This window comes from Rhinichthys klamathensis, unplaced genomic scaffold (genome assembly GCF_029890125.1).
Source record: "Rhinichthys klamathensis goyatoka isolate OS25496 unplaced genomic scaffold, OSU_Roscu_1.1 h1tg000497l_1, whole genome shotgun sequence".
Taxonomy (NCBI): Eukaryota; Metazoa; Chordata; class Actinopteri; order Cypriniformes; family Leuciscidae; genus Rhinichthys; species Rhinichthys klamathensis.
In genome coordinates this window covers 724,355-752,180 of record NW_026606980.1, presented here as the reverse complement: position 1 = coordinate 752,180, position 27,826 = coordinate 724,355, and the positions used below count along the sequence as shown (strand labels likewise).

Sequence of the window (27,826 nt, the reverse complement as noted above, 5' to 3'; positions counted from 1 at the left end):
GTTTTAGCTCAAAATACCCCACAGATATTTTTATATAGCATGTTAAAGTTGTCACTTTTTGAGGGTTAGCAAAAACGCACCGTTTTGTGTCTGGCCCTTTAAATGCAAATGAGCTGCACCTCCCGACACAGTAGGCGGAGCTTCAAGAGTGTGTGTGTTAGCTGCTCCGATTACCTCACGCAGACACACGCTAAAATGTCAGAAACTGTTCTGCCTTTTATGTTTAAACCGGAGTCAGACAAAGATGGAGAGACTAAGAAGAAGTGACAACATGTAGAATGCAACAGGACATCTCTGAATGGTTAGTTGATGAATTTATGTTGCTGATGTGGAGTTAACTATCTTCAATAGCATATTCAGTCAAGATAATCTATAAATCGCTTGTATAGGAACTGTTGTGAGATGCACACAAAGTAACTTTCTATTGCATGTGAAAAGACAGATGCTACAGTTTGAGCTGACTCACAAATGTGCTTGACTACAACAACTCTTCCTCTTCTCAACATGGACTGGGTGTTCCCGGGGGCGGGGTTTATGTAAATTTTAGGGTTAGTGATGTCACTAACCCGGAAGGAAGCTTGTGTAGTTCCTACCAGCCGTTTGTTGTAGTCCTTAAAAAACGATTTCTTTAAAAGCAAATATCTCCCTTTGCTTTGAACTTTGAGCGTTGTAACTTTGCAGATGTTGTTTATGCTCAAACAGCAACATTACACACTAACTAAAGTTAGAAAAGAGAAATCATAATCAACCACCCCTTTAACTTAAACTATCCCTGAACTATCCCTTTGTGGTTTGTTCAGGGCTTCCGTACTTTAATGATGGAGAGGAATAAAAAAAAATGGAATGGAAAAAAAACTATTATGCACTATTATGACATTATTTGTAATTCTGCATCTACTGCCCATTTATTTTTCTCAAATATCTGAGTAAATGGAAAAATCCATTTTTAAACCTTAGAGACATTAGAGGTCATCATGGACTCAGTGAGCTTGCATGGTCATTCTATTCCCAAATAACAGTACAGAGTCCTCAGCTGACACACAACACACAGCTCTGCATCAAACGACCAAAATATGTACAGCACCGAGGTCGACCCACCGTACCTCGACCTTGAACAGAATCCCTGAACAATCAAACACCAGGTGGTGACAGATTCACCCTGTGACATTGCTTTCCTACTGCCAGAACCCCATGCAACTGTGACGACAGTAAAATTTCAACTGCTCTGTTATGCTGGTATTTTTGTACTTGCTCATTTGAAACTTAGCAAACTGAGCTCCATTAGCAATGAAAAGACTTATATTGTCATGGAAACTAGCATGTATAAACCTTAAAGGAACACTCCGACTTTTTGGGACTTTAGCCTATTCACCTTATCCCCCAGAGTTAGATAAGTCCATACATACCTTTTTCATCTCCGTGCGTGCTATAAGTCTGTTTGACGCACCCACCGCAAGCCTAGCTTAGCACAAAGACTGGATGTAAATGGTTGCAGCTAGCATACTAATCCAAATAAGTGACAAAATAACGCAAACATTTTCCTATTTACATGTTGTGATTTGTATAGTCACAGAGTGTACAAAAAACAAAGTCATATGAGACACAGACATATTTTAACCGTATAAATACTGGGAACTATATTCTCTGAAGGCGAAGCACTGCTACTTGGGCGGAGTGATAACCGCAGCACCTGAGACGAGCCGTGGTGAGGAGCAGAGAGCGCGTCTCAGGTGCTGCGGTTATCACTCCGCCCAAGTAGCAGTGCTTCGCCTTCAGAGAATATAGTTCCCAGTATTTATACGGTTAAAATATGTCTGTGTCTCATATGACTTTGTTTTTTGTACACTCTGTGACTATACAAATCACAACATGTAAATAGGAAAATGTTTGCGTTATTTTGTCACTTATTTGGATTAGTATGCTAGCTGCAACCATTTACATCCAGTCTTTGTGCTAAGCTAGGCTAGCGGTGGGTGCGTCAAACAGACTTATAGCACGCACGGAGATGAAAAAGGTATGTATGGACTTATCTAACTCTGGGGGATAAGGTGAATAGGCTAAAGTCCCAAAAAGTCGGAGTGTTCCTTTAATACTTAAAATATTTAATAATCAATAAAAAAGGAATTTATACCTGTATGATATTACGCTGTACCCACATTGGAGAAGCGGTTTGAAAAATGGATGGATGGATGATTCAGCAGCGAACGCCAATTTCTGGCGAGACACGGAAATTCATTCGTAATGACCCTCACAGTGCATTATGGGTAGTCTCTAGCTGTTGAGCGTACATCAGTTGTACACGCGTTATAGCGGTGCATTATGTGATTGAAAAATTGCACTCGATAACGTCCACTATGGTTTTGGACACCACTACAAATGGCTGTCCCATCAAATAGTGTCCTATTTAAAGGTATAAGGGGTGATTTTGGACACAGCCTTGGAAATAGTTGTTTCCCCCACCCCCTCCTCCTTATACTCGACAGGATTGAAGACACACAACAGGAACGAGCGCAATTTCACAATGGAAGGTGACAAGCCTTATACTATATAAGTTGATTTATCGTTTTAATATGCCTCAGGACATAGAGCTTTTTAGATGGATGCCGAGGCTTTTTAGGTTGGGTAGAATCTGCGATCTCTGACCTAGTTCATTTTCTGGCTTCCATGGCTGCAATACGCTGTATTTCCTGCCAAACCGGGATGTTGAAATACTATTAAGTAAATTGGAAGTGGGCGGAATCAGACACACAAAAACAAAAACAAAAACAAAAACAGACATTCCGACACAGAACGCACATTTCAAAGTAGAATAAAGGTGTGTTCACGCCACATCATAATTTCCATAATTATGTAAAAAGCGTTCATGTCCTCATAGAACTTCAAAGTGGGGAACATTTTCTGAGAGCTCCTACTTGAATCACATGACCACAGTAATTAGGACAGCGTGAACGCAGCACAACTGACTGTAGCATTGTTTTTCAGAGAAACAAGTGTGTGACCTTAGCATGATTCCTAAATATCTGCAATACATATTATGGAATTTTTTATGCTTTAGTACAGTCAAAAAATTACACACAGCACCTTTAAGCGCTATATACAGCAGATGATTCATTAGAATAAATTCTAGGCACCTCTTGATTTTTTTTTAATACCTGTAAGCAGAATAATTTCTAATTCAGTCGAAATTTCTGTATGAATTTTTGTGCATTGATCCATAATTGTTTGTGATGTATTTCTAATTGCTAACTGCTTAAATGAATGACATTTAAGCCTACATGTTTTATGTGCAACATGGACACAATGATATTAAACTCAATCCAAGACTAAATCAAAAGGCTAGCCTACCAATCAAAAGACAGGATTCAAAAGAAACCCAAAGATTGTTTGCAAAAGCAGCTCAATGCTGAAACCTACTGGATAAAATACACGGTGCAGGATAGAAATTAAGAGGATTAAAAGAGGGGTTTATGACTCGTAGTGCATCACAGCTTTCCTGCAGCTCATATAGTCAAACATGACTGCAAGATATTGAAAATTGCACTAAAAACACATATAATAGTCATATAATAACTCATAAAATAATGCGTCCTTGTGATAATTAATATTTTTCATGCATTTGTTTACAAATCAGAACACTAATGCTGAATTGGGAACTGCATACTAACATACTACTCTACTACTACATACTACTAACATACTAAGATACTATACATTTGCCATATCTTTCAATGGCAGAAATAGTAGGAGTAGTAAGCGGCTCTAAACTTTGCAAGGAACCAATGGCAATGTGAGTCCAACTGTTTTGCACAAATTCACAGTGACACTGTGAAAAGATTGGCACAGCTAGCCTATGTGTATTGTTTATACAAAGCAGGACACTTTGTCATTCAATCGTTTTATTTTATTTTGTAAACACAGACAAGCTGGCCCACATTGCCTTTGATGACATATTCTGCTAACTCAGAACAGACAGCACCATCTGCTGGTGTACTTGTGCAGCAAGATGACAACTTTAAATAAATACTTACTCCTCCCATTGTAATTCCATCAATTAGGGCCACATAAGGTTTCTGATATGTGCCTAAAAAAGGTCAAATAAATAATAAATAGATAAATCTGTTCATCAAACCGAAAAACTGGCAACAAAAGTGTGAAAACATACCAATAGTGTTGTTCAGAATGTATTCCTCACGGAAAAAGTCTTGAGCAAGGGAATCGCCTGCTTTTCCAGCCTCGGTGACAGCTGGGAAAGTAATTTTAGCATTTCAGTGTGAATGGCATCACTGCATTATCTATGCACGGATCCATAAAAGAGCGAATGAGAAAACAAACTGCATGTTTATCTTAGATAATTACCTCTGATATCCCCACCAGCACAGAATGCTTTCTCCCCTGCTCCTTTAATGATCACAATATCTGTTTCGGAGTCTTTGTCCCATTTCTACAAAACACACAATGATCAAATCAGGTCAACAATCAGAGATGATCATATAGAGTTAGAGCGGGTGAATAACAATAATACAGGGTGGTTAGTGATGTTGTGAGAAAGGTTTCCAGTCTCCCCGAACCTTCAGCTGAGGGTAGATGTGTCTGATCATGGTGAGGTTCAGAGCATTGAGAGCTTTGGGTCGGTTTAGTGTGATGACACCAGCATTCCCTACTTTCTCAAACAGAACTTCGTTCCCAGCTTGACTGGACATCTGAAACGAGACATATAGTAATAAAACAATACTCAATGAAAGAAGTTCCCAGACTAAACACTAACATGTACATTACCAATCAAGGTTTGCACACATAGACCAGCTCATTAATGTCATTTTTTTTTAAACACAATGCACAATTTATATTTATAAATCAAAATCAATAAAAAAAGCAGCATAAATTTCATTGTGTGTCCATACTCTTGACTAGCTGAATAATGCACACACTGTATATGAATATTTAACATGAATACTCGTCATCCCTCCTTAGAGATCAAACTTACCATGTGTCCTTGTATTCTCTGCAATCTAACGATTGATCGTAGTCTGTATGGGATAAAATCAATATTTGTGTCACTGTTTTTTGTAACATCGAATTGTTATACATATTGTTAATAAAATTAATCTCTTAAGACTATTTTGAAACTGAAACCTCGGTTGTTTATTTGTAGAAACACACACACACACACACACACACACACACACACACACACACAGACACAGAGACACACACACAGACACAGAGACACACACACACACACACTTAGATATTATATACTTAAGAGACGATGTCAAAACTTTTTCTTATTCATTCTTTTTGGGAAAGAGTATAGTGTTGCTGCACTGTCTGCAGATGTCCTGTAACTTACATCAAATTGCATCCAATATTTTACCTCTGGAGTCTATAAGCGGAACAAATCCATTATAGCATCAACCATGTGACACTTCAGGAACACTCACCTGTGCGCTGATGTTAAAATTATGAACGACATGGCTAAAACTCAGACAGTTCAGCTGATGTTCTGGATCACTATACACAGATAGCTTTCACCCTGTCGCCACTGTTCATTGGCCCTCTTTCATGATGTCATGGTGGCGCGACACCATCGAAGAAATCTCGCGATGTGTCAAAGCAAAAGTTTCGACACTGCCAACTACAGTTTCACCCGCGACTTGTCATTGAATTATATTACGACATATAAGTGACATATATATGACATATAAGATTATATTTCACTTTTGATGTTTTTTTTACTAAGGTTTTGATAACAACATAAATGAGAAAACACCGATATAAACAGGTTCTGTAATCTGTACAGAAGGTGCCTAAGTTAGTGATGTGAGAAACGAAACTTTGAATCAATTGAACCAATTGCTTCGCAAAATGATTCACTGATTCGAAACGCGACTCACTTGTGTCACCCATATGGCTCTGCCTCTGATGTCACCAAGACCTGCTGGTCACAAGTTCACAACTGTGTAAATGCAACGAAAACTTGCATAAGTAAATAAATAAACACCTTTTACAAACTAATTGCCAATGTTTTAATAAAAGCCTATCTATTAAATGCAATAAACAAATAATCTAATACCATTAAATATGAAGTCTCTGTATATTATGTGTGTATAATATTTGTATTTTTTTTATTGTGGGGCTTGTTTTATGGAGAGCTTGATTAATCAGGTCAATAAGAGATTATTAACTAAAAAACTTTATTTTTATTACACAAATGTGCCATTAAAAATGTCTACAAATGTTATGTTTTTCGTGTATGGTTCGTGAACTTACAGAGCCTCCTAGCGGCGAATATGGCGTAACGAAGCCTCGTGTTTACGCGCTCCGAATCACTGGTTCGAAACAAATGATTCACAAAGGTTTCGAAGCTTCACGAAGCGTCTTTGGAAAGCGCCCAACACTAGCCTGAGTTGCTAGGCAACTGTACCAACGCCGGAAATACGTGGCTGTGTGAGAGACATGGCGAACAGGAGGGGAACAGCTGTGCCTCTCCTCTTCCATCATATTTTACGATATTTTTCAGTATTAATCCTCTCTGTTTTATCCTATAAATTAACTTCGGCCTCAGACGACGATCCCTTTCGTGCCGGGCAGTCGATGCTGTCTCCGGTGGCTGCACCATCGCGGGATGTTCGGTAGGACTTGTAGGGTTATACTGGAAAAGATGCTTCCTGCTTTTACATTACTGTCCAGAGCTGTTAAATTCACATGTGTTGGTTTGTTCATGTTTTGTAATACCCTTTGAACTCCGTCATTTTAAAATTAATGAGTATGTTTATGAGGTTATAAGAAGTAAAACACTTCTCCTTTCTGTCTCGTTTACCTCCATCAAGAACCTCTTTATTGACACAAAACCAGAATTTTTTTTTCATATTGAATATTATATTGGATATCACCATTGTTATATATTATCATTATTTTACTAAAATGTCCATTATTACTATAAAAACAAACAATACTGCGAGAAACCGAAATGTACGTTTCTGTCAAATTGAAGCATTTTATAAATGCATTTAATTTGGTATTGATTTGATTTCCAAATGAGATAGAAGTAGATAAATATATTAGAATTTTACACATAATTTTACAATAAAAACATGTTTTGTTTGAAACGTTTTGATCATTTTGTCAGGTTTGAAAGGACAACTTTTTTTTCAAAAAGCACCTGGAATATTTCACACCAAATTTAATGAAAAATTCAATTGCTCAAAATAATTGATTTAAAGTTCAATTCATTAAATTTGATTAACTTCTTTGTGATAGCAGTCTGGGAAATCTGCTATTTTATAAATGCTTTTTTAGTCTGGTATTGATTTGATTTTCAGTAATATAGAAGTAGGGGAACATAATGAACATTCAATAATAAAAACATGTTTTGTTTGAAACATTTTAATTTGAAGAGAGACAACATTGAAATATCACATGGGATATTTCACACCAAATTGAATGAAAAAATAAATTCCTCAAAAATGCTCAAACTAATTTATTGAAGGTTCAATTCATTCAATTTTATTAACTTCTTTGTGAGACCAGTCTGAGAAATCATTTATTTAGTTGGAAAGATAGAAGTTGGAAAAAAATACAATTGTACAATAAAACTTCTTTGAAACATTTTAATTGGAGAATACCTTGGGTATAACAAATATATAATAAATATAACAAATCTTTTTGTCTATAACAAAAAGAAAAATCACATGGATTATTTCACACAAAAATTGATTAAAAATAGTTTTTAAAAGTGTTGAAAGTTTGATTAATTAAACTTTAGAAATAATAGAAAAATAATATTTAAAAATGTGAACATTTTAACCAACACATTAAGACATAAAGCCTAAGTTGGGAACCTGAAAGTGTACTGCACTGTAGGAATTGACCCTGTTTTTATGTAATGCTCAGATACCTCCTGTATGATGTGAATCCACCTGAGGGTTTCAATCTTCGTCGGGATGTGTACATTCGCATGGCCTCTTTGCTGAAGACATTGAGGAAAGAGGGCGACTGGGTGCTAGTGTTGCCTCCATGGGGTCGTCTATATCACTGGCAGAGCCCTGATATACATCAGGTTCGCATCCCCTGGGGAGAATTCTTCAGCGTGACCAGCCTGCAGGCTAAGATACCAGTCATCGAGTATGAGGAATTTATTGCTGGTGAGCTGTGCTGTTTTTGTTTACCATTAATTTGTTCAAACAGGGGGAATGTCGGAGAAACATGCTTAACCAATATGTTGTGTTTGGGTCATTTTGACCCAGAGAGGATTTTCTTAAAGTGTAGTTAATGTTATCGCATTGGACTAAAACTTCACTCACACAGGGTATAACTAGGTTACTTCCCAACGGTTTGGGATAATATTTGTACTTTCCCTTCACCTTGTAAAAAAAAAAAAAGTGCACTGTTAATTGCACTAGTATGCTTTAATGTTTAACCAGGAAGTTTGTTTTGAAATGTTTTTATTTTGTACAAAATGGAACAAAGTCACACTTGTGGTGTTCAATGTCAAAAATTACCGGCCTACAAAAAACAGCTTATAAATCTGTCGTTATGCTATATTATCACCAAATATTTGATTCAGTCTTTTTGTCAACTTGATTTCTTTCGATTAGGACAGGTTTTATATTTATTTTTTGAAACTGACTGATTGTAGGCCTCATCTGAGCTTATATCCATCCATTGAAAATGAAAGGGGGAGATCGAAAATAAGGCGTTCATCATGTACATGTTCACATATGTACATGTGTGCTTGAAAAGATAAAGGCCTCGGACCTGTGCATGTGTGGATACATGCACACTCGCGCTACCGCGCACACACACACACACACACACACACACACACACACACACACACACACACACACGTTCATGTACACAGACAAACTATTTTGAGTAATACAGGCTTTCTTTTTCACAGAGATGAAATGTATCCTCAGATCAATGAGGCCTATATCATTTAAAATAAAAACAAAACCTGTCCTTATTGAAAGAAAACAAGTTGACAAAAATATTTAATCCAATATTTGGTGATAATATGGCGTAGCAAGAGATTTATAAACAATTGTTTTGCAGGCCGGTCATTTTTGACCACGAACTCCTCAAGTGTGACTTAATTTTGCACAAAATAAAAGCACATTAAAACAAATTTCCTGGTTAAACATTAAAGCACACTAGTGTGATAAACAGTGCACATTTGTTCCATATTTTGTTTAATATTGACAAAATTATTCTCAAATAATGTTTTTTCACTCAAAGGTGCTGAAGCTCAGATCAATAAGGCCTATGATCAATCAGTTCCAAAAATAAATACAAAACCTATCCTAATTGAAAAAAAAAAAAAAGTCGACAAAAAGATGGAATGCAATATTTGGTGATAATATAGCATAACAAGCAATTTACAAGCAATTCACAAAAGGCCAGTCATTTTTGACTTGGAACACTAAAGGTGTTACAGGATTTTCAACTCAGTGCAAGGGTTTAAAATATTTAGCAATTCCACATGATGACGGTCTTGCGTCACTGTCTAGTTAGTCATATTTTATTTAAATAGGAACATTGCATTTATAAACAATTAAACCGACTCAATTATGATTTCCACATTTTGTATCTTTATGATTGGTCTCAGAGTCTGGTGGTCCCTTTATTGACCAGATCCTTGTGCTGCAGAGCTATGCAGAGGGCTGGACAGATGGGAAATGGGAAGAGAAGGTGGATGAACGACCATGCATTGAAAGACTGATGTACTCAAAAGACAAACAGAACTATTACAGGTACCACATTTTAATGCACGACGTGGAGGCAAAGACCTGCCCGGCTCGAAGCGAAGTGCATTCAAATCGTTTAATGCATTTGTAAAACGGTGATTCAACTGCACAACTTCCAATTGAAACCATGTATCACGTTTTGAGTTTATTTGTTCATGTTTAGAATATATATTTTTTAATCTCTTTTCTTTTCCAGCTCTGTTCAGGTGTGTGTTTCCTAGTTAGTCTTCTAATGTGTTCATTAGTTCAGTCTTCCTCCTCCCCTGCCTGTTTGTATCCTTGGTTACTGATTAAGTTAGTTGAGTTCAGGGGCCTATACCATGAACCCGGTTTAGGTGGCTAGCCGGGTATGTTTCAGTTTAGTTTGCGCCAACCCTGGGTTTTAGGCACCATGAAAGTGGTTTGGCTTTTAGCTGTGTTCATCACCATAGTAACTTACACTCCACTGCTAGCTAACTTGGTCTAGGGCAGGTTATGTTCCTGGTAAGAGGTTGCAAACCGAACTTGGACCAATCAGCTGTGAGCAAAGTGACGCGCTTAAGTCACTCCACCTGTTTCCTCTCCAAATTAAAGGTCACTACATAACAAATGATTTTTAAAGACAAAATCGTCTGGCTTTTAGTAATGCTTATTTAGAATAATAAATTTGTATGATTTAGATATTATTTATGTAATTATTATACCCTTAATTGATCACACATGTATCATTTAGTAGAGTTTAAATGAATAAATATATAAAGGTAATATAAATACGCTTTAGAGTCAATAGATGAAGCTATAAAATGACTACATATGAGCTTAAATGTTCAATTCTCTCTATACCTTTATCAACTGTATAAACTAACTTCACAGCTTTTACTTGCACTGATATACAGTAGCGAGACTTTTTCTTTTAGTTGTCCTCTTTCATAGACAGCTATTTTCTTCTTGCTGTGTAAATTTGTTTAAATTCATAATATTTTAATACTTTTATTTAATAAGTGAATTGCGCTGCTTCTCTCTCTCGAGAAATGAATCGCAGTTTCACTCTTTCTCAGCATGTGATTGGCTGTTCGCTATTGATGTCACACCTAAACTCCTAAACTCTGGATCCAAGCCTGAGTTGACAGAGAAAGTTGATGATCAGCATCATGGTACCAACAAAGCCTGGTTGGATTGGTTTGTTTTTGTCAACTCAAAACTAATCCTGCAACCCTGAGTTTGTTCAACTACCATCATGGTACAGGCCCCAGGTGTGTCTAGTTAATTTACCCTCTCTTGTTTGTGGTGTATTTAAGCCCAGTGTTGAGTCATGTTCATCAGTCTGTCGTTACGCGTGCCCTTGGATAGTTTCTGGTTGTTCTGTTCCTTGTGGTTGTATTCTGAGAATCTTCAGTATTTCTATTAGTTTGAGTTTGTTATTAATAATGACTGCTGCACTAAGATCCAGTTTTGTCTCTGGTGCAACCAGGACCGTGACACCATGATAATGTTTTTCAGGATTCTTTGATGAATAGATAGTTCAAAAGAACGGCACTTATTTGAAATAGAAGGCTTTTGTAACATTATTAAAGTTTTTACTGTCACTTTGGACAAATTTAATGTATCCTTGCTGAATAAAAGTATTCATTTTTTTAAAACATTAATTCTTTTGAATTGCAAAGTATGTACATACAACTTGTGTACTATACGATGCCTTTGTGTGACGAACAAACTGAAATAAAAGGGATAGGTTGTGTCATCATTTACTCACCCTGTTCCAGTGTATGATTTTCTTTGTTCTGTTGAATGTGAACGAATATATTTTTAACTGTTTTGTCTATACAAGATAAGTCCAAACAAAACAAGACTGGTCCTTCAACACTGGTCCTTCTTTTGTGTTCCACAGAAGAAAGAAATCCACAGGATTGGAACAAAGTAATGATGCCAGAATTTTAATGTTCAAACTATTTTTATTGAATTAAATATTGTTTCTCTTTCTCCAGAGGTTGGTTTTGGGGTTATGAGGAGACCAGAGCATTAAATGTCACCTGTTTATCTGCTCAGGGACATGCCTCTATCTTGGCCCCTTTCCTACAAAACAACTTATCAGCCACGTAAGTCACTTTTTAATTAGAATTGCAATAAAATAGCTTTTAAATGCAAATGGGGGTGTTGTTTTTTTGTTTTCATTCAACCACAGGTCAGTAATGCTGGACAGAGCTGAGACTGTCCTTCATGATCACTATGCTGGGAAGGACTACTGGGATGTAAGTCCATCAACAAATATTTTCATGTTTTAGAAATAATTTAGCCAAAATATAGTAGTAATTAAGATTTTTGAAACATTTCTCACCTGATGGTTTGAAATTAAACCAAACATTTGACTATATTGCTCAACAGACACGGCGAAGCATGGTGTTTGCCAAACACTTGCGTATCATAGGGGATGAGTTTAGGGCCAAGTATCTCAACTCCACAGATAAAAAGGACCAGACACCATACAACGAGGACTGGACCCAAATGAAAGTATGTTTTACTTACAGTAATACTCCCTTCTCATTGTTCAACTACAAGAAGTGCTGGTGTCACTGCTGTCTGCATGATAGATACTGAGTATCTTGAGTCAAACTGGTGTTTATGCAACAAGATGAAGGATTTGAGCTCTTTAGTTCACATGTCACGACAATGCGTTTTTAGAATGTTTGCAATGTGCTTTACACCCACGCTCATTTTATTATGATAGCAGTCATATTTGTTTCATGAACTTTTATAAACTCTTTGGCCCAGAACAGGTTGGGCAGTGCTAAGGGAGGTCCTTACCTGGGAGTCCACTTACGTAGGAAGGACTTCATCTGGGGTCACAGAGAAGATGTGCCTAGCCTTATTGGTGCAGTAAAGAAGATCCAGAGCCTCATGAAGAAGCACAAGCTTCAGCAAGTCTTTGTTGCCACCGATGCAGACGAAGAAGGTACAGATTAAAAAAATAGTAAAACATCAATAATGTACCAAGCATTTAAGCTTACGTTCAGACATGTTTTTTGTGTGTGGTTTTTTTACAAAACTTTCACTGAATAGAGGTAGAGGCCATACTTCCCGCCAAACAGCAACATCCACGACATTGTGGTATTTTAAGGAATATTTACTCACAAATTCAGATATTTGTTATCGTTTACTCAACTTCGTGTCATTCCAAAACCTTTTGCTGATATTTATTTCTCTTCAGCAAAATATAAGATTTTAAAGTATATTCATGCATGTCTGTCCAGTTTTAAAAAGATAAAAAAACCACCATAAAAGTAGTTAAAGATAGGGTTGGCAATTTCAGAGCGGCTAGCAATAGGTCCAAAGCCATGCCTCCTCCAAAACACATGAACGCACACAGCCAGAGCAGATTCAGCAAAGTGCCATGAGACGAGGTGAAATTAGCACATATGTCTCAAAGCACATAACATTACAATAATAATAAATGTAAATAACTTAAAGAGCTCTAACTTGTACCACCTGACTGCTGCAGATTAATTTCGCCGTTGATAGTGTTGACATAGAAACGCATAAATACGAGTCTGAGGAACATCACGGGTTGCCATCTCGTAATTACGGTTATGACATGGCGTGAACGCAGCATAAGCTCGTTGTTTTGGTTCAGAAGGAACTGTAAAAGGAGGCTGCTGTTTGTTTTTGGTGCCCGGTGACTCTACAACTCTACATAGCCTTACTGAACATGCTGATGACGTGTGATGTCTGTGCGAGCTGGGTGCGTAGAGGTATGGAAATACACACAGGCAGGTAAGACATTGTATCATTGCATTTGGACCGAATGCATTTTGAAATAAAAAATTTTTTGGCCCTGAGACTTCCACAGACGATATATATGTAAAAAAAAAAAAAAAAATTGATATATTTAGACCACTTCTATTACTAATTGCTATCAGGATGTGAAAAGAGTTTAAATCAGAATAACAAAAAGTGTTTATGAAAAAAATTGCCTACCCTACCTTTAATATGACTTGAGCTCTATTATATTACATGTCTTCTGAAGCCATTTGATAGCTTTTACTCAGCAAGTACACGTTAAATAGATAAAAAAATAACAGTAAAGACATTTTAATACAATTTAAATAAATGCTTTTGAACTTTATATTTATCAAAGAATGATACAAAAAAGTATAATAAAATAGCACAACTGTTTTCAACATTGATAATAATAAGAAATGCTTCTTGAGCAGCAAATTAGCATATTAGAATGATTTCTGAAGGATCATGTGACACTGAAGACTGGAGTAATGGTGCTGAAAATTCACAGAAAAAAAATTACAGTTTAAATTTTTTTTTCAATTATGCAACGTTATTTTAAATTGTCATAAATTTCACAATATTACCATTTTTACTTAATTTTTTATTAATTAAATACAGCCTTGGTGGGCATAAGACACACACACACACATATAGTCGAATGTGACATCAGGCCTTTTCCTCTTTTAGAGCTTGCTAAACTGAAAAGGATGCTTCCTGAGATGGTTCGCTACGAGCCCACCTGGGAGGACCTTGAGCTCCTGAAAGACGGAGGGGTGGCCATCATAGACCAGTGGATCTGTGCCCATGCAAGGTATTCAACCACACCCTCTGCTGGGATTTTTTTTCTGTCGCAACAAAGAAGTCATGGAATGACATTGCATTTTTTTATGCTGTAGGTGTACAAAACCTGCTTTATCAAATGTGTTAAAAGATCATCTACTACAGTTAGTTGCTTTTCAAGCCAGTTAAGAATTTTTTCTTTAATTCTTTTTTCCTTTATTTCTTTATTTAACTATATTTTTCTTTGTCTAGCTTCATTTTAAATCTGTCCCTAGAGGATTAAGTTGATGAAGTGTCAGTATTAAAGAAAATCCTACAATTCTGTTTCGATTTAAACTTGAGAACTGAGTATAATATAATCACAAAATGTGTTGTTTTTCTCTTGGCAAACTATTTCAAGTTTATATTTTAATATCAGCTTAATTTTAAAAAGTTTATTTAGGATAAAGGATCATTACAAATTCGAAATTCAACGTTTCATTGAATTGGGTGTGACTCTGAAAGATTCTTTCCATTAAAAACCAAAAGCGTCACCTATGACGTTATGACTATCATCTCAAGCACTTGCTTTACTGGAAAAAATGCTCATTGTTTGATATGACAACCAACCTATCAACATATCTTTTCTAAAGCAACAATGTATCACCCACTCACATCTGTTGTCTTTCTTGTCAGGTATTTCACTGGGACATCGGTTTCAACCTTCTCTTTCAGAATACATGAGGAAAGAGAAATCCTAGGTTTCGATCCTAAAACCACCTATAACCGATTCTGTGGTGACGATGAGAACGAATGTGAACAACCAACACACTGGAAAATTGTCTATTAACACAGAAACCACAGAAAACATGATGCTGGTCACACAGACTGCAACTGATTTCTCAGATTTAAAAGTATTGTCTATATTTTTCAAATGTTTTTGCTGACAATGTTGAAAATACCCACTTTTAAAGGATGGATTCCGATCCTGTGTAAAATGTAGGGTTAGTCCTTTGTTAGATAAGGGGAGCCATAAGATAAATATATCAAATGGCTTTTATCTCATATCTTGTGTCAGATATGGAATTTGTGAATGCTGCTGCTCTGTTCTCACAGTTCTTTCATTCGGATTGTTGATACTCAAGATGAACTGTGTATAACACTATGAGCAAACCTGTTTGAAAATGCTCAACATGATTTTTCACCACTGCTCCAGTATTTGAAGTCTAGCTTTTTGTGTAATTTAGTACTTGCCAATTATTTTTGTCTCACCACATTTTTTGCCTTTGACAAATAACATGTATAAACATACAGTGTTAGTGTTTATTTGATATTTCGGTAACACTTTACAATAAGGTTCCTTGGTTAACATTAATAACTACCTTGGTTAACATTAATAACTACCTTGGTTAACATTAATTAACTACCTTAGTTAACATGAACTAAGAATGAACAATACTTCTACAGCATTTATTAATTTAGTTAATATTAATTTTAACATTTACTAATGCATTATTAAGATCCAAGGTTGTATTTGTTATAATGGACTGTGAACTAACATGAACAAACAATAAACAGCTGTATTTTTGATCAACTAACATTAACAAAGATTAATAGATACTGTAACAAATGTATTGCTCACCGTTAGTTAATACATTAATGTTAAATAATGAACCTTATTATAAAGTATCACCTATATTTCTGTCAGTATTGTGCCTGTCTGCTATTTGGAGAAGAAAAAAAAACCATACAGTATTTTTACACTATACAGTAGTGAAGCTTTCTCATGTTCTTATTAATTTGAATACCACAGTGTGCTTTTTGCTTTCATAAAGAAAGCTAACTGGAGGTGTTCAATCACAAGTATATAAAAATTACAAAGATAAGCTTCTGGTATGGCAACATTACACAAGCAGTTTTTCATTGGCAGGTTTGGTTTGTGCATTTCTTTTGTTTGGAAATTTTTAAGTGTATGTTTACCTTTACCATTCTGAAATTACTGTATATGTGCCCGTTCTATAAATGTTTTCTTAAAGGAGCTGTATGTAAGAAATTTATTTCAATTAATCATAAAATGGCCCTGATATATCACGAGACATTAAGAAATCATGTACATTTCAAATACTTATATCACTGACAACAGTAGTCCGGCCAGGATATTGTCATTTAAAAAGTGCAGTTGCAGCCCTCAACTGATGTTGATGTTGTCATGTTGTGTTTTGGTCTGATGCTCCTCCCTCCACCTATCTACCAATCATGAAGTCAGTAGTGTTGCGGCATCCGGGTTGCCAGCTCTGCTCTAGTTACCACAGCTGCAGCTCGTCACGTTCCTGCTGGATCCTACAGCCTATCTGGCAACCTTGAGTCAGGGGGGAGGGGGAGGGGATACACCACTCTACAGTAATTTGAAAGTGATTGCAGTACCAGTTTTGGCCACAATCTTACATACAGCTCCTTTAAAGTTAAAAAAAAAATTAAATTGTAATGATCACATCATTTGATGTGACCGTGATCAAGTGTTTTTTGCTTCATTTCTGTGAAAAGAGTTTTTATTGTTAAGGATTTAAACTATAATCAGTGCCTTGGACTGTAATTCATTATAAATCAGCCACATTAGTTACATTTCTGTAGGTTTTGTTTGTTTATACCTGACTGTTTTTTGCGATCTCTCTCCTGGTGGTTGAATCTGGTTTCATATGATGCTAATCTGTCCTGCTCAAAGCTATACTGATCATTTTACCTCAACTTGTGGGTGGAGAAATGCTTTGTGACTTATTCTCACAGAAAAGAGGCAGCATGAAGTGTTTTTCAGTCTTTTGTTGTTGTTCTGTGTTGAACTTTCCAAGCCAAGTCTCGAATTTTACCAGCATGCTAAGTGGATCCTAATCTTGGGTGTTTAATCAGCTTTAGAATTGAAAAACATAGGTGATATACAATATAATGTATGTACGTTATGTCTTTTTCCTATTAGAATCTAACCTAAAGGAAGGTTTAACTTGATGAACTTTACAATCTAACCATCATGACTTGGTTGACACACTGAATGTGATCTCCATTTCACAGTAAAAAAAAAAAAAAAGTCCTTTAGCTCCTTTGTTCCATTCATGTAAACATGAATAGGCTGGAAAACAAGAATTTCAAACTTGTGTGAAGATCATCATTGTAGAGGAGACTTTTCACACTTCCTTCAGTGAATATTTCTCAGGAGGTTTATTTTTTGTCCGTTTTTTTTTTAGGCACATACTTTAAAGTAAATATTGTAATAATATTTGCTGATCCCGACCTGACATTTAATACCTTTATCCTGAGAACATGGTTCAACCTTTCTGTAAAAATCTTGTTTACTCAGATATAGCAAAAATATGAATTTGAATTTTAGGTTTTACTCTTCATGAAACCTTCCCAGCTTGACATGGATATTAATTTCCTCAACAACAATAGGCGTGTGAACCACAACAGTGATAAGACAGATTTGTGTATCTGAGACCGAATCTTATTGTCACATTTTTAGTTGGGTATATTTTCTCTCTCAGCTTGGTACTAGTTATTAGTGTTGTAGTCAAGACCAAACTGCTGTCATGCTCATATTTGACCAAAACACCTCTTGCTCTTGTGATATTGCTTAATTATATCATATGCTATAACATAAAAATCAAGATCTCATACAAGTACTTTTTTGCAAGCATTATCTTGAATTTTGTGGGAATTTGATTTATTTTGGTAATTTTAGGCATTTTTGACACAATCCCTTGTTGATTACAGACCCGGCACAACAGAAACAAAAGAAATCAAATTATAAACAAGTTATTGTTTGCATTTGAAGCAGGAAGTTTTTCATTCAATTACATTAATGATGTTAACAAATAAGACGATGTGCTGGCAATTTAGTGATATCCCTGCATGCTGTGGTCTTGACCGGTCTTGAAGTAAAATCCCAAGACCGAGACAAGACCAACACCTTCAATAAATGCTCTTGAGACCAGTCTCAAGTAGCTACTACAACATTAGTTAGTTAAGCTATACCAACCTCTCAGTAACACTTTAGAATACTGTTCCATCATTAGTGGATAACAGGAACAAATGAGTAATGCACTATTAACATTCTAGTAACTACGGTTAACTAATGAGAAACTCTGATTAACAAATTAGTAAGTAATAGCACGCAGTTAAATGTGGTAGTTCACTAGCTAATCAGTAACTTTTTTTTCATACCTTCCAGAGAACTAAGAACTACTACAGGTCAATAATTAACATGGATATTTATAATATAAGGTGATGGTAACCCACTAGTAATGACTCAAGTGTTACTACATCCTTCTAAAGGAACTACTACTAATTTGGATCAGTATTCTAAAGTGAAAAGCATGATAACTCTAGAAATGACTGAAGTCATTGTAAGCTTTTGAGAGATTTTTGTAAGATTTTGAAAAGTAATTCCTTCTGATGGATTTGGTAATGCTTGAGTCATTACTAGTGGGTTATCCTCACACTAGAATACTGATCCAAATAATTAGTAGTTCCTTTAGAAGGATGTAGATATTGTTCTTAGTAGTCCTCAGTGAGGTGAAAAAATAGTATTTACTGATTAGCTAATAGTGAACGATCACATTCAACTGAGCACTGTTACTTACTAATTTGTTAATCAGAGTTTCTTGTTAGTTAATAGTATTACTAGAATGTTAATAGTGCGTTACACATTTGTTCCTGTGTAGTTTTTCGTTAATGACAGAAACAGTATTCTAAAGTGTTACCACCTCTCAACTGAAATATTAATATGTAAATAAGTTCAGCTGAAATTGACGAATTAGAGGAAGCACTCTATAAGCTACATGGGACTTTACTAAATTACTTCAAGTTCATTTACAGTTCATTTAAGCAACTTAACTTTTAAATAAATACTTATTAAAAACAGTCTGCTGTAATTTGATGATTTTGAAATCTGATACATGTTTATTTAAAGGTAATGTAATAAGTTTAGCAAATGTACCATTCAAACAGTACCACGCTGTGATATCAGTGTTGGATGTAATTAATTACTGTAAATAATTACTATAATTTAGTTACTTTCCCCTTGAAAAAAATAAAGTAAGGGGTTACTCTTAGTTTTTCTGTCATTTAATTACAGTTAGCCTACTTCTTATGTAATTGCATTAATTGACTTTATAACAACTTGATAAAACAACAGTGGATTTAACATCAAAATGTAATGTTAAAATGTATGTTTTTAATGTAACCTTCTCCCTTTACTCACTTTGGTCAGCATTGCATCCTTGCACTGGCCGAGGTTGATTATTAAAAAGTATAGTAACAAGTAATCCAATACTTTTTTAGAGATAGTAACTAGTAATCTGATTACACTATTGAAGATGTAATTAGTTTAGCTATAATAAATTACTTTTTTAACTTACCCAACACTGATGGTTTCATATCATTATTTGATATAGGCCTATAGGATATGTACGCTATTTTATGGAAGAGTAGACCTACTTCAAAGTCATGGTAATGCAATAGTTCTTTATGTGCTTTAGTGAATTGTTAGTGTGTTGACTTCTCTTTTGTTTGGAAAATGTCTTGACCTGCAGTATACTTAATGCTGCAGGTGTTAAACCTTTAAATAAAGAGTTTCCTTATCACTGACAAACGATAGAAACAATAATCATATCTTGTTTCAATTCATAGGTATTTTTTTTTCCCTTGATCCACTGGTTTTGTTCTCTGCGCCTACATATCACGTTACTGTTGTAGAGAGAAACTGTTCCTGAATCGCAAACCGATTCTACGGTGGCACGTTGCTGTTACGGTGGGACAGATACAAGAGGCGTGCGGATCCATGTGCAGAGCTTTTAATCAGCAAGATGCGTTCAAAACAGGCAGAGACTTAATCATGAACAAACAGGCAAAGATCAGAACCAGCAAAAACAACCGTGAAGACTGGGCCAAAACGTAGTACAAAACCAAGCAAATGATCAGGACAGGCAGCAAATACTCATAGTCGGAAGGCCAAGCAGAGGTATCAGAGACAGGGGCCCAATCCCAAATGGCACACTTCATGTGCACTTTCGGTCTTGTGGACTCACGGTGCGGATCCACTTGTCCGTGCGGCACTTCAGTCGCGTCGCACTCCACTTTTTTCCTATGGGTGACGTCACGCGACTTTAACGCGCCCGCAAAGCATCCCGGGAAGGCGGCGCTTCATTTGGAAAAATGCTGCGCGTCCAAAAGCTGGCCGATGCCCAGCTTTATGCAAATGAATCCGCCAAACGCGACGCGTCTATCCAATAGAAGTAGTCTCTCGAGGGGCCTTTGTTCTAGACTGGCCGCTGGGTCAAAACCACCCCCATAGCGGTAAACTTGAGGAACGCCCATCAATGTACAAATGTGGAGAGGCGTGCGACACCACGCTTCAGTCGTGTCGCAAAAGTGGATCTGTACCGTTAGGGCCCTTACATAGTCAACGCATCGGTACGCATACGCGTGCGCAAGGCTACACATCGCTACGCTTCGGCCGCCATTATGCGTCGATGCGTAGCCAAATGTGTCATCCTAGTTTTTGATACGCGACGCGCCGATGCACGCAATACTATGCGTTGTCGGTGGGGGCGACATTGCAAGTAATGTACATAAAAAGGTATATTATTATGTTTACAGAAGAAGAAGATTTGAATACAATGGCGGGCGAAGAGGAAAAGTTATGCGAGCTTGTTCGTATACATCCTTTGTTGCCGCCGATGTAAAATCAGCAATATGCACTCCTCTTCAGTTGCCATTTTGATCTGAATATTACATGACCCGACTCTAGACTCTACTACCCCCTGCTGCGCGATCGGTGTATTGCATTTCACGCATCGCCGGTGACGCTTGTGTACTATGAAAAGGAGCGCGTAGCTCGCGTCGCTCGCGTTGCTCGCGTTGACTATGTAACGGCCCTTACAATGGCTGCCGCGTGCGCGTGTCCGTTAAGTCCGTGAGACCGCAGTGTGTCCCATTTGTCATTTTTAGATCTCAGAAGGGTGCTCGCGAGCCCCCTCTGCGGTCGATTTGCGCCCTTGATGCGCACTTTTGCCGAGCCCGCGCTGATGCGGACTCCACAGCAGACTTCTTCCCGACATTCAAAGCGGCGTTACGTCGCGGAAGTGCGGACTCAGAGGAAGACCGCAAGTGCTTAGGGTTCCATTTGGGACAGGGCCAGGGAGATATCCCAACAGAAAAGTCACAAGACGAGCAGGCAGACACAGAAATGAACACTCAGTAAGGTTTAGAGCTGTCACTTTTGTGGAAAAATCCTGATCGATTTTTTAAAACATAAGTGTTCATTGAATCGATTGTAAAATCGATTTTCGATGTCTAAAGACATTTCCATTTTCAACACCAAATACAGGCAAATCCACGGACACCTAACTTAGGCATTAGGACGAGCGTAAAGAGGGCGCCTGAGACACGCACAAATATAGCAATATTTCTGATGATTTATTGGCGTGAAGTTGCGTGCACAATGATAAACAGGAGTGCAGACTTCAGGGATTGAAATTAACACCCTCCGACCTGCCAAACGCGGGTAAAAATTAACTTTTGCGGGAAATGCTGTCAAATCACGAGCCAATCTGGCGTGTTTCTGTTTTTACTCACTTTGCTGGGGAAGTTCGTGCAAGACAAATCTGCGCGGATTTAGCGCAAATACGCAACTCGCGAGTCCTCATGATATATTAAATACAGCGTATTGCACAGAATCTGCGCATTTCTGGCTTACTTGAACAGACACACACACACACACACACACGTCACTAAGCAACAAATAACAGCGCACTTGTTTACTTGCATTGAAGTAATAGCGAATTTGGTTAACAGAAAAGACATTGCTATTTTCCAGCATCCTACATGTTCTGATACTGTATTGATCTGTCCACCTAAAACACATTTTTGGTAAAAAAAAAGAAGAAAAAAGGCTGTTAAAATCGATTCCCTATTTTCATTTTTGAAACTTGTGTTGGTTGGTCCGATCGATTGTGCAATCGAATTTCGAACGATAAAGTGACAGCCCTAGTAAGGTTTCACAATAGTTAAACAATACTCCGCAACCAGAGAGCTCATGTATCAGTGATTTATAGTCCCTGATATTGACTACAGGTGTGGAAATAATCAAAGCAATGGAGTATGGGAAATGTAGTCCAAAGTAACCTGTAACTGTGTGCGCAGTGAAAAAGTCTTAATTGTGAACAGGTAACCTCTAGTGGTGATAGGATGGAAACAGCAGGCGCAGAATGTGTCACAGAGCCCCCCTCCTAGGAGCGGCTTCCAGACGCTCCTAAAACAATATAATCCAGGTGGGTGGTGGAGCGGAGGCGGATCCGGGGGTGGGATGGAGGGCCAGGGCAGAGCAGGCTGCGGGGGCGTCCAGGGCGGAGCAGGCTGCGGGGGCGTCCCCTCGGGTAGATCAGCCCGTCGGGTCGAAGCCAGCAAAGCAACGGGTTCAATCAGAATCTCTGTGGAAGTGTCTGAATCAGCATAAAATTCAAAATCAGGTTCATGAATGGAAACTAGGCAAATAGACAGTTCAGAAAACTCAGGGATAGAAATGGAATAATCAGATAATTCATTTGTGGCCACTTTAGTCACGACAAGGCTACTAGAGCCGTCAGGAAATTTTTCCATAGTGTCTTGGGTCATGACAGGGTTAACAGGGCAAAGACTAAGTTCCTTCATGATCTCTGTGGTCGGATCAAGACTGAGCGGGAGTTCACTAATAGTCTCCTCGGTCGGTTTAGAACAGGACGAGAGTTCATTGAGAGGAAGATGATCACATGAGTATTCAGGACTGGCTTCTACAATTGGGTCAGAACAGGGCCAAAGTCCATAATTGTCCTTCCTGGCTAGTTCAGGACGGTACCATAATTCATTGTTAGTCTGCTTGGGTGGTGCTGAACAAGATGGTAGTTGAAAGATTGCCTCCGTATCCAGGTCAACGCAGGAGGAAAGTTCATTACCAGCCTCTAAGGCAGTTTCAGGGCAGGAAAACAAGGGTTCAGAAATGATCTTCATGGCTAGTTTAGGACAAGGCAAAAGTTCATAATCGGCCTCCCTGACCAATTCAAAACTGGACCAAAGTTCATCCCTAAAAGTCATCACCGCGCCAGGAGCTGAAACGAGTGCCACCACCTCTGGATATTCAGCGGTGGTGTACGTGGCCCAGACACACCATAAAGCGAGCCCCATTACAGGGAGAGCGGCCGACAGGATAACCTCAGGAGTAGAAGGGCCAGAATGAGTTGCTTTGGGAATCTCAGCTGTGCGTACAGACACCAGTGGTGGATCCTCCATGCTGGATGCCAACCTCTGGCGCTTGATGACGGTCTCCCCTGACAGATCAGAGGAGGGTTGCGGTACGACAACCACAACAAGACGTGGCTCTGAAGTGGCAGACATGACGTGGTGAGGCTCTGGAAGGTCTGCTGAGACGACACGAGGCTCTGGAAGGTCTGCTGAGACGACACGAGGCTCTGGAAGGTCTGCTGAGACGACACGAGGCTCTGGAAGGTCTGCTGAGACGACACAAGGCTCTGGAAGGTCTGCTGAGACGACACAAGGCTCTGGAAGGTCTGCTGAGACGACACGAGGCTCTGGAAGGTCTGCTGAGACGACACGAGGCTCTGGAAGGTCTGCTGAGACAACACAAGGCTCTGGAAGGTCTGCTGAGACGACACGAGGCTCTGGAAGGTCTGCTGAGACAACACGAGGCTCTGGAAGGTCTGCTGAGACAACACAAGGCTCTGGAAGGTCTGCTGAGACGACACAAGGCTCTGGAAGGTCTGCTGAGACGACACGAGGCTCTGGAAGGTCTGCTGAGACGACACGAGACGAGGCTCTGAAAGGTCTGCTGAGACGACACGAGGCTCTGGAAGGTCTGCTGAGACGACACGAGGCTCTGGAAGGTCTGCTGAGACAACACAAGGCTCTGGAAGGTCTGCTGAGACGACACGAGGCTCTGGAGCTGCTGCATTATAGGCACGGAAGTACCGGTGCATTCCTCTGCAACCCCCACAGTGAGAGATGAGCCAGTAAACATAGAGCATAATCTAAAAAATGACAGAGCGATGTTCGAGGACCCTCATGGATTAATCGAGATCTTAGGGGTTTATTTATACCGTCACAAAAAAAGTCAATGAGAACACAATCAGGCAGATCAGAAAAATATGCTAAATCCAAAAACTCCTGAATATATTCCTCTAACAGTCTCATACCCTGTTTTAGGGCTAGTAATTGTTTTGCAAGGTTCAAACCTGACCAGTGTTCTTGTTCTTCAGAAAAGCCGGTGGATCCTTGTTTGGCGGAGTATTCTGTTACGTTGGGACAGATACAAGAGGCGTGCGGATCCATGTGAAGAGCTTTTAATCAGCGAGATGCGTTCAAAACAGGCAGAGACTTAATCATTAACAAACAGGACAAAGATCAGAACCAGCAAAAACAACCATGAAGACTGGGCCAAAACGTAATACAAAACCAAGCAAATGATCAGGACAGGCAGCAAATACTCATAGTCGGAAGACCAAGCAGAGGTATCAGAGGCAGGCAGTAGACAGGGAGATATTCAAAACAGAAAAGTCACAAGACGAGCAGGCAGACACAGAAATGAACACTCAGTAAGGTTTCACAATAGTTAAACAATACTCCGCAACCAGAGAGCTCATGTATCAGTGATTTATAGTCCCTGATATTGACTACAGGTGTGGAAATAATCAAAGCAATGGAGTATGGGAAATGTAGTCCAAAGTAACCTGTAACTGTGTGCGCAGTGAAAAAGTCTTAATTGTGAACAGGTAACCTCTAGTGGTGATAGGATGGAAACAGCAGGCGTAGAATGTGTCACAGTTGCTGCCACCTATACACATTATTTTTTCCCACACAATTATGTCGTAATAACGAGATGTTATGTCGTTTTAACGACAGATTTTCTCGTAATAATGAGATATTGTTGTTAAAACGACATATTTTTCTTGTTAAAATGACATATTTTGTATATTGACGTGTAATATTCCAGACAGCAACATAGTGTTGGCCCAGATCCGGCCCACATCCGGCCAACATCCACCAGTTATTAGTCGCATTTTATTATTACATTAAAAAACAATGTAAAATACCGGTAAAAACTACATGTTTACAAACATGTTTTTTAGGGAATTTCCATAGCCTGGTCAAAAACCAGACCATTCTCAGTTGTAACTTAGTTATGGTCTGGCAAAGCGTCATAGACCAATCATTTCCAGAGGGGCGTCACCAACGTACATCGCGGATAGACCTAAAACCAATCAGAACGATGAAGGAGATGACGTATGCAGAGCAGCAGAAACATCTCCGAGTGTTTTGCTTGGTTTTTAACAAAAAGGAAACGTTCAAATCGCTTAAAACAGACGCGATGTTCGACGGTGGCATCCATCTTTGTAATGTAGGCTACAAAATCTGCTTCAAAATCCCAGCGCTGTCGTCATCGTGTAAAGCCCGCCCCAACGTTTCTGATTGGTGCCTCGATTTCGAAGGATTGGAAATGGGGATGAATGAGCTCTTTGCCAGACTAACTTTCAGTTGTCTGGGTTTTCCCAGGCTAGTATTTCCACAACAAATGCTTTAAATTTAACTGTATTCAACGCAAAAGAATGAAAAATATAAGTATAAAATAAACATCAATTAGGCTATAGTGCCATTCATTAGCCCACAAACCATATTTATTTTAAAGCCTAAACAAATTTAGGCTAGCCTTTGTAAAGCGAAACTGAAACCGGCGTTGGGCTCCTAAAGTTTCTATATCCGCACTTGGATGCGTAACTATTGCTTCACTCGTGTCCCAGCATCCAGCATCCTTTCACATGCGCAAAAACAATGCATTCTCATCCGAAGGCGTCATATACTGCCAAAGCGTCTACATCCAACCAAGGGGGTAATCCATCGACCGGAAGTTGAAGCCGGCCGGGTGCCGCCATGTTGTAGCAGAACTTCACTTGCGTTAGCATTTCCGTTGACTCCCATTCATTTTGGCATCACTTTGACAGCGAATAACTTTACATCTGAGGCGTTTAAAGACTCTATTTGTCCATTATTTATTTCTAAAGAAACACGACAATGTATAAAGGGCTCCATTACCTTCTATGTTACATTATGGCCCCGTAGAAACAGATTTTGTAAAAATAGGCTAACGATTGCGTCATAACCACTCGACTCTCTGTGCGGTGTACAGAAATTACCGTACAGACACGAGGAGTAGCTCGCAGGCAATCGGGGCGACGTACCGTCAAGGGAGAAGCCCATAGATAATGAGTCCATAAAAGCAACGGAATACTTACTCCTGCTCACTCACGCCAAATAACTCTTTGCTCAAGTTCCCCGTCTCTGCAAGATTAACGTTGGCAATTTTCACGCACAGCTACTAGAAGATTAACGTCTGTCAGACAGGTTGCTCACGTCATCAAGCTTAGTTTGAGTCGGTTTGAGTCTGCGCGTCAGGAACGGAAGTGCTCAAAAATCGGTAAAAATGGGCTTCAACTGTCTCAACTGAGTTCCAATGAGATGGCTCTGTCCACTTCTTATACTGTCTATGCATCCAACGCACATGGCACCCTTTAGCGTCAATATAACACGCTTCGGTTATGGGTAGGTTTAGGTCTGGGGTAGTGTTAGGGTTAGACCACTAGTACCCCGTCCCCTTTTCTACCAAGGCAGAGCTGGTGCTGGTTCGGAGCCAGAGCCTAGTTTCAATTCGGTTCTTTGTTTTTCCACACGCAAAGCACCAGCTCCGAACTAGGAAAAGTGGTTCTTCAGTAGCACCAAATCATTGCTGGTCTAGAACAGAGCCAAGTAAGAACCGCTTGCGTCAGGGGCTGGGGGCGGGGTTACCGTGACCAACAAGACGAATAGAAACTTCTGACCGCCATTTTTAAATAGCAGCTAGTCGAGCTAATAGCAGCTTGATTATAATATCCGTCTATGTAAGTTACGGCGAGCTGCACAAACGCGTTGGATTCCGATGTATTTTTGCAAACCCATGAGCATCCATAGTAACGCAATGTCCGTTATTGTTGATGGCTTGTTCGAGATGCATCGGAGCGGCGCGGACCGATCGGAGCTGCGGGAGTGTTTGGAGATCATACGACTCCTTGTGCTTTTGGATCGCTTTTGCAGTGCTTTGATGTCATGCGGCGATTGATCTGGGAGAAGCCGATGCATCTCGAACAAGCCTGGCGTGTTTGTGTTTGGCGCTACCGCACTAGCGTTGCTGGGGAACATGAGATGTATGCAGTGACGTAAGATCTGGCTCTGTTGTGGCTCTCTAGCCTGTGGAAAGGCAAACCGGTTCTTAGTAAGCTTGTCAGTCGAACCAACTCCGAACCAGCTCTGGCTCTGAACCAGCACCCGGTTCTTGTTGGTGGAAAAGGGGTATAGGAGGCGCCTTCTGGCCCATATATATCTGCGTCTCATATTGACGCTAAAGGGTAGCCTATCATGTGCGTTGGATGTAGACGCTTTGGCAAAAGCGTCATTATATGACGCCTTGGGAATAACACCATTGCGATGGTAGA

The 27,826-nt window shown here is 38.8% G+C and overlaps 2 protein-coding genes across 2 annotated transcripts in view; one reads left to right on the top strand and one right to left on the bottom strand.

The window, feature by feature from the left end:
* Positions 1–5,581, bottom strand: part of hibch (3-hydroxyisobutyryl-CoA hydrolase) — a 30,842-nt gene extending 25,261 nt beyond the window's left edge. Inside the window, exons 1-6 of the mRNA XM_056237756.1 lie at positions 5,442–5,581; positions 4,985–5,027; positions 4,569–4,700; positions 4,357–4,441; positions 4,163–4,243; positions 4,029–4,081 (exon numbers count right to left, since the gene is read on the bottom strand). Coding sequence (XP_056093731.1) covers positions 4,029–4,081; positions 4,163–4,243; positions 4,357–4,441; positions 4,569–4,700; positions 4,985–5,027; positions 5,442–5,473 — 426 coding nt within the window. The 5' untranslated portion in view covers positions 5,474–5,581. The remainder of the gene's footprint in view (positions 1–4,028; positions 4,082–4,162; positions 4,244–4,356; positions 4,442–4,568; positions 4,701–4,984; positions 5,028–5,441) is intronic.
* Positions 5,582–6,419: 838 nt separating this feature from the next.
* On the top strand, positions 6,420–15,579 carry pofut2 (protein O-fucosyltransferase 2). Its single transcript, XM_056237768.1, has 9 exons — positions 6,420–6,632; positions 7,894–8,144; positions 9,611–9,755; positions 11,714–11,824; positions 11,911–11,977; positions 12,111–12,236; positions 12,498–12,678; positions 14,193–14,316; positions 14,961–15,579. Exons 1-9 carry the CDS (start codon positions 6,457–6,459, stop codon positions 15,112–15,114), a joined length of 1,335 nt encoding a protein of 444 aa, XP_056093743.1. The 5' UTR covers positions 6,420–6,456; the 3' UTR covers positions 15,115–15,579.
* The last annotated feature ends 12,247 nt before the right edge of the window (positions 15,580–27,826 follow it).

Coding starts and splice junctions, on each gene's coding strand:
- pofut2 (XM_056237768.1), top strand. CDS start 6,457: ATGGCGAACAGGAGGGGAACAGCTGTGCCTCTCCTCTTCCATCATATT. Junction 11,825..11,910: donor CAAAACAACTTATCAGCCAC/GTAAGTCACTTT, acceptor ATTCAACCACAG/GTCAGTAATGCTGGACAGAG. Junction 14,317..14,960: donor TGGATCTGTGCCCATGCAAG/GTATTCAACCAC, acceptor CTTTCTTGTCAG/GTATTTCACTGGGACATCGG.